Below are 8,011 nucleotides of genomic sequence, written 5' to 3'. Positions count from 1 at the left end.
ACACCATTTTTCTTCAACAAGCGGAGGCTGTCATAGTTCAAATGTCCAAATCTAGCATGCCGTAATAAACTTGATGGAAGTGTACCTTCTTCATAATGAGAATTGTATGAGAAATTTTATGCACGAGCAAAGGTACCTTGCAGCTTAAGAAGCCTTTCTTCTTCTATTCCACTCATGACAAGTGAGTGGTTAGATGCTTTTCTCACCTCAAGCTTGCCATCAATTATATGAATGGAGTGGCCTTGCTGGTGGATGTGGACCAAGGACAACAAGTTTCTCTTCATCTGTGGGAGATATAGAACATGATGTAGAAGAAAGTCTGGAAGTCCAGGCAATTTAAGCCTGATTGTGCCAAGCCCCGATTGCTTGATTTTTGATTGGTCTGCAAAGTATACTGCTCCATCAACATTGTCGGTAAATTCTTCAAAAAAATCCTTTCTATGAGTCATGTGGCAAGTTGCTCCTGAATCAAGCAACCAATCATTTTTCCAAGAAGCAAGTGAAGCATTAAATAAATCTTCATTTACTCTAATATTACATTGTGCCACAACATAGTGAGCAGATTCAGGTGCTTTACCTTTGTCTGTATCATTAGTTTTACCTTTCTGTTGGTTTCTTTGCTGCTTAATTTTGTCCCATGGTAACTTGCATGTAGAGGCATCATGTGATCCATTTCTTTTATAGCATATGCAATGCAAATATGCCTTTTCTACTTGAGAGTGTCTGCCCCCCCCACCTCTCAAATATCTTCTTCTTCCTCTTCGACCATCTATTCCTCTAGAAGAATATTGAGCAGGATTCTTTTCTTTATGAGCAAGGCACACAACCTCTTTAGAAGATTCAGGGGCTGTCTTCTTTCCAAAAGCTTTCTCTCTTTCAGCAAAATTTTTCACAAGAGAGTCAAAGGTAATATATTTGAGATTTCCATTTGCTTGCAATGACTCAAGATAATTGGAGTAAGTAGGATAAAGTGCCTTGAGAAAAGCGATAAGAGGAATATCCAATTCAACCTTAGTGGATTTGATATCATGTATTATGATTTTGCTTCGGATGCAACAACAAGAGGATCACTATTTTGTAATTCAAGAGTGAAGAGTTTAATCATGAGTTGAACAACTTCAAGTGCAGAATGTGAGTCATAGAGTTCTTTCGACGTTTGTAAGGCTTCGAAAGCAGTTGAAAATGGTGAAATATGGTGACTCACCTCTTCATTTACAGATGTTGTGATTAATGCATAAGCTTTGCTGTTCTTATTTTCCAAAATGGTGAGCTCTTTGTCTGAGGTAGGCTGTTCTAGTTCTTTGTCTCCATCTCCAATACACACTCCTTTCCACAACTCATTGAAAACGAGGGTGTGTTTTATCATCTTGGACCACTCAGGATAGTTCTCCTTTCCAGTGAGAACTATTCCCACAATGGATATGATTGAATGCATTGTAAAATCTGAGTGCTGTAAAAATACTTCTGTTGCTAAAAAATTAATTTTGATATATGATATATGGAGACAGAGGTATGCAGAATAATTTATCTTCAAAGCTATCTCAATCCAAATTCACAAAAAATATAAAAGATATATGTGAAAAAATTATTTTCATCTTCATGGCATCTTCGCAATTATTGTCTATGCTGTCAAAGGAATCTACAGAAAGCTACTGAGACTTGTATAAGAAATTCCACAAATGAGTCAGTCTACAAAAGTCAATTGGAAATCTTCAGCATAACCTTAACTTCTCCGAAATTGCTCCTGTGCAAGATAGCGTTCAAGAAAGTCTTACACAAAATTCCATGCTTAAGAACCAACATAAATGTATAGAATCTCTCCTATTGTGTTTAACTACAGAAACCCATGATTTCTTCTTCTATAATAGCGTTAGCCAACAACATGATATATCAACAAAAATATATTGATCAGAGTCGGTTTCAGCTTTGGTGTAGAAGATATTTCAGGGGTTTTCATTTCTGTAACCCACGAGATATGGGATCTATTGGTAGACACGCTACTAGTTTCAGACTCTCCAACAATTGAAATAAAGTAATATTACATTTAAACCACACTAAGCCATTCATACGGCAATGAAACAAAGCAACAAAGCAGTACTTTTTAATTAATTCGATTTACTTGTATAACAGCTATGTTCCCTTGAAAATATCTGACACTATTGTCAATTATAAAGCTTCAATCCAACTAGAATTCAGACAATTGATATGCTACAATCAGATTGTCATCCTGTCTTTCACGAGATACAATCCGTTGGAAAGGACCTCCCCTCGAAAACTGAGAAAACATTTGTAGATCACCTCTAGAATTCTCTCAAGAACGCCGACGCTAATGCGTTTCTAGACAGCAAGAAACTGGAGAAAGGGGACGAGATCAGTCCGACCTTGAAGAATGCAATTGAGAACAGTGCAATACGCATACCCATATTCTCCAAAAACTTTGCAGGTAACGCATACCCATAACCAACACGGAAAATGAAAATGATACCAAGAGCATCAGCGTATAAGACAACGTTTCACACACCAGACTCAATGTTCATTTGAAAATGATACCATACACATCAGCGTTCAACGTTCACTTAAAAACGCATATGACAGAGGGCGCAGACTTTTGAAAAATGCATACAATATCAGAAAAACATATATGACACTGCCTAGAGCAGGCTTCAAGCAACCAGGTAGAATATAGGCAGAAAACTAACACTCAGACACTAGGAGTTACATAAAGACTAATTTCGGGAGTTGGCTCTGATACCATGTCAGGTCAGGTAGTAACTCCACAGAATTAATTCACATTATTCCTTCAGGTTGGTATTTATGATATACATGAGGGAGACTGTTCACTTCATCTCCCGATGACTTCATATCTCTTATTATTTATTTACATCAATTATATTTATTCACCCAATCCTGATGATTAGGTGTCAACAGATATAAAGAAATGCGAACTATAGTAAATAAAAAGAAAAACAAGAATATAACACTTGTAGAAAAAGAACCCTTTATTAATAATCTAGAATGAGAATAATGTTCCATGAAAAATTCTAAATAAATAGTTCTCCAATGAGATAATAATGCTTCACAAAACATTGCATATCTTCTTACTTTTTATAAAAAAATTCTGACTACTCGACAATAATGCTTCACAAAACATTGCATATCTTCCTACTTTTTATAATAAATTCTAACTCCTCAATAATAATACTTCACAAAACATTGCATATCTTCCTACTTTTATAAAAAAATTCTAACTACTCAAACCCAACCCTCACCACCACTAGTGATCACTAATGGTCCAACATTAAAATGATGGCCTTTTTACATCAATTAACTCCACACCAACAACCTACTAGGCTGTATTAAAAAAATATGGCTCTACAAGTGAATTGCCCCACTCCTAATTACGCCTAAGTTTAAGTAAAGAGGTGAGACAAGTGAATTCCCCAACTCCCAATTACCCCTAAGTTTAAGTAATGAGGTTAGGCAAGGTGAGCACGCCCATTTCAACATTTTGTACTACACTAATAAGAGACGTTAGAAGTGTTAATTGTTATTAAAACCATGTGTGTTAATACATGCATGCAAACAAACCATGCACCGCATGGGAAGAACAAAAACAATTACTCATCAATAATTACAAAGTCAATATCTTTTTAGCAAATAAATTTTGATCTTGTAACTAAAATATATTATTTTGCATGTTAGGTGGCTTAGAGCATACAATACTTAAGTCTTTCTCTTTTTTATTTTATGCATTTTTTATTGTGAGAAATATTTATATAAATATATTATATTGTAATTTATTTTATATATATTTTTGATTAATTTTTATTTTAATTTAAATTCTTATTTATATTTATATTTTAATTTATTTTTTAATATTTATAATTTGATCCATTTTAATAATTAAGTTTTTTTTCACTTGTTTTAAGTTTTTTTTACATGATTAGTAGTTGCATTAATTAAAATATAAAGAAAACAAATTATTATTTATGAAAAAGAAATGACAAAACTCAAATAATAATTTTTTTTTACAAATATTAGATTGAGGAAATAATTGAACAAAATCTCACTCTCATGACTCAAACATAGAAAATTGAGACTGACCATTCAAATACTCTTATCAAGTTTTAACAACATTTTATATATATATATATATATATATATATATAACTGAAATATTTTTAACAATTTAATTATTTTTATTTTTATATCAATTAAATTGAAAAATCCATAATTGAACAAACTATCACATGCATAACTCAAACATAAAAAATTAATCCTAACCATTCAAATATTCTAAATCAATTTTAACACAATTAAAATTATAATCATATAGATAGCTTAAATGTGTCTTTTTTTCTCTCAGACATTTTTTTTTTTCTTTTAAAAAATATTGTATTACAATATAAATATTATTATATTTTAATTTATTTTATATGTATTTTTAATTTTTTTTATTCATATAATAATATTTATAATTTAACTAATTTTAATAATTAATAATTAGACTAAAAAAGAGATTGCACAATTGAATAATATTAAACATAGTAAAAATAATTGATTAGATATAATAAGGGAGTCAACATCCATTCCAATTAAAATTTAATAATATAAAAATATTTTTCCATTAAATAAATTTAAATTATTCTAAGATCAATATTTTTTTTACTAAATAAATTTAAATTCATCTCCAATCCATAATAAAATCTTAATCTCTAATCCATAATAGAATCTTAAATTTAATAATAAAATACTTTTTCTCCCTAAATAAAGTTAAATGGTTGCTCAATTCTCATGCTAAAATATTGCAATATTGTATAAATCCATACTAATTCCAATGAATAGGTTCCACATAAAAATAATAATTTAAAGAAATACATTTAAAGCAATTTCCAACTAACTCCAATGAATAGGATTCCAAATAAAAAAATAAATTTAAAGCAATCTCTAACTAACTCCAATGAATAAGATTCCAAATAAAAAAATAAATTTAAAGCAATCTCCAACTAACTTCAATGAATAGGATTCCAAATAAAAAAATAAATTTAAAGCAATCTCATAATATAATCTTAAATTTAATAATAAAATACTTTAATAACTTATAAGTTTAAAATATTTTTCAATTTTCATGAGATGATCTTGTCATATTAAATGAATATGTAGGACTCCATTGAATAGAAATCCAAATCAAGAAATAAACTAATCTCCATATATTTTACTAAAATCTTAAATTTTGTAATAATTTTTTTATTTTTTTTTTAAATTGCCTCCAATATTGAATGAATCCATGCTAACTCCCATAAATGAGAATCCAATCCAAATCAAAGGATACTTGTTCTGCCTGAGAACCCAATCCAAATCATCCAAATCCATGGATACTTGTTATGCTTGAGAATCCAATCCAAATCAAGGGATGCTTGGTGTGCCTGGGATTGTGGATAACATAAAATCCATGCTAACTACCATGAATTGGAATCCAAATCAAGGGAGGCTTGTTGTGCCTAGGATAGTGGATAACTTTTTCCTCAAAGTGGAAGAAGACTTGGCTGAGAGAGATCACATCAGCAAGATGCTCTGACAACGAACCAACCAGCAGCTTCTCATGGATATTCTCTTATCATGTAGGAAACTTGGATTACAATAATTCCATCGTCATGCAAAAATCAAAATTTCTTGTGTGGAAGCATGAAACTTTAGTCTTGTGCTTTCGTTTCAGCCAAATATATTGCCTTTCCAACACATCTCAACCACTCCACCAGAGCCCCACGATGGGCCAGTCATCATTTTCTGGATATAAAATTAGGGTTTGTGAGAATGAAAGGGCAGTGGTATACTTTATTCTTATCTATCCATTCTTAAAAGTCCATGAGTCTATAAGAATAACCATGGCCATACAAGGGAAGCCTGCCCTGAATTGACTCCAGAGAGGTGGGATTTGGGATTTGCTTCATGCATGGCGTCAGTAGGGTTTGCAGAGAAGGGAGAAAGGTCTGGAACAGTGTTCTATGATCCTTTCTATTGGTCTCCCACACGCAACAGTAGTGGAGCTCTCAACGTTAAAATTACGGGGGGAGCAAGAAATACTAACAGAAGTAGTCAGATGGATGACTTCTCTGTTTACAGCTCTGTACATATTTCATGGCCTCTTCGCTCTCCATTTTCTCCCAGAGAAAAAACCTCTGTGAGTGTGATCACTGAGAATGAAGTTCATCAGAAAGCTGCTGCACCTTCTGGTGTGTGATAATCTGAGATTGTTGTGCCCAGATAATAAAGTCATGTTATGGTAGTTATGTCTGTAACTTCAAATCTATAGAAACAGAAACGAATTGTTTCTTGTTTTGTTTTAATCTGTCAAATCTTGTCTCTAGGTTTTCTTGTTGGACACTTTCTGTAGTACTGTTCACTTTCTGTTGTAAGTTTGCTAGTCGGATGTTGCTTCAGTTGATATGAATAGATTGCTTATCTGATTTTTGTCATGGATAATTGGATGTTCAGTAATATATAATTATTAATGAATAATGTGATGTTTGGTTAGTAATACATTAAATTGGTGTATAATAATTGAATGTTCAATAGTATTAATATTAATGATTAATTTGATGTTTAGTTAATAATATATCTTATCAATTATATTTGGTTTGGGTCACACCAGCCCTTAACATTACTGAAATTTTGTTCACAGAATTTATTTTCACACTATGGAATAACTTAACAACACACTCCATCATGATCTATAATAACAACAAGCTTAATCTTTGGTTTGAGAGGTCAATCACATCTGTCTTAAGCCACACCAACCCTTAACATCACTAGTAAATTTTGATTCATAAATTTTAGACTAAACTAGTAAATTTTATTCATAGATTTTAGAATAAACTGTGATGAGTGTGTTGTTAAATTATTTCATGATATAAAAGTAAATTTTACTCAAAAATTTACTTTCACATCATGAAATAACTTAACAACATAACCATCACAATCTATTCTAAAATCTATAAACAAAATTTACTAAAAATTATTTTATAAAATAATTTAATTTTAAAATTATTATTTACAGACATATACCTACCATACCCTCTGAATCAAAACTTGTAACTTCTTAAAATCAAATACCCATAAATTGTTTGGTTCATCTAACCGGAAATAATTAAATGGTGCTCAGTATATAATCATTAATCATCAACTCAATGTTTTATTTTCTATATTTTTCTTTTTATCGCATGAATTCAATTGTTCTTTGAATAGGTAATTTACCAGTCTGTAAACCTTGGGCTTATTCTTATAGAGGGATCTGTATATTTCTGTAGCACTATCGGTATTCCTTATTAGTCCCTGCCATCTGGCAATGGCCAGGGACTATAGGAATCGAAAATATGGTATTTAACATTAATTTCACCTGCTTACCATTACAAATGACAAGCGACTATTATGAATAACCAAACTTTTATTGAAAAATTAATTTGATAGTCTTATTTAGCCTCTTCCCGAGGCGGGAGGGGCTAAAACATAGGTTATATTCTTTTTTCCATTGGCATTTGGAATTTTTGCATAGCAGAGTAAACTAATGCTACGCATTAGTTTAAAACATTAAGTGTTATACTGAAACTGAATTGAATTAATTCTAAGCTCATAAGCTTCACGGCAAGGTCGGCAAGGTCAGAGACTTGGCATGTCCATCTGCGAAGGCTTCTGTCTAGTGCGCCTGTCGCCTGCCACGTACCACCACTTCAATCTAGGTGCCATTCCATAAACTGGAACAGTTGTCCCTTTCGCCAGATTGCATAGGAGAGTTTTCTATAAGCCAAAGTCCTTGAGTCTTCGGAGTCCCTGAGTCTTCTGCATAATAATGGAGTCCAGTCCCTTGCTAATACTCTGATGAAGCGCTCCACCGTTTGGCTGTACTCCTGTGGGCTGTTGGAGCAATTGAGGCCACCAGCGCGTCTACTGACCTGCATTATGAAAGCATACATGTCGAAAGTTAAACAGGTAAACCACCTATCGCTTAACTGAT

At 32.2% G+C, this 8,011-nt stretch overlaps 1 protein-coding gene across 1 annotated transcript; it reads left to right on the top strand.

Annotated features, from left to right (window-relative positions):
- The first annotated feature begins 5,819 nt into the window (after positions 1–5,819).
- Positions 5,820–6,347, top strand: LOC149175630 (uncharacterized). Its single transcript, XM_089422906.1, has one exon. The coding sequence runs from the start codon at positions 5,954–5,956 to the stop codon at positions 6,239–6,241; it is 288 nt and encodes a 95-aa protein (XP_089279032.1). The 5' UTR covers positions 5,820–5,953; the 3' UTR covers positions 6,242–6,347.
- The last annotated feature ends 1,664 nt before the right edge of the window (positions 6,348–8,011 follow it).

Source organism: Pinus tabuliformis, chromosome 4_1 (genome assembly GCF_031772625.1).
Source record: "Pinus tabuliformis cultivar Carrire ecotype Pingquan chromosome 4_1, CPIR1, whole genome shotgun sequence".
Classification (NCBI taxonomy): Eukaryota; Viridiplantae; Streptophyta; class Pinopsida; order Pinales; family Pinaceae; genus Pinus; species Pinus tabuliformis.
This window is presented reverse-complemented; position numbering and strand designations above follow the sequence as displayed.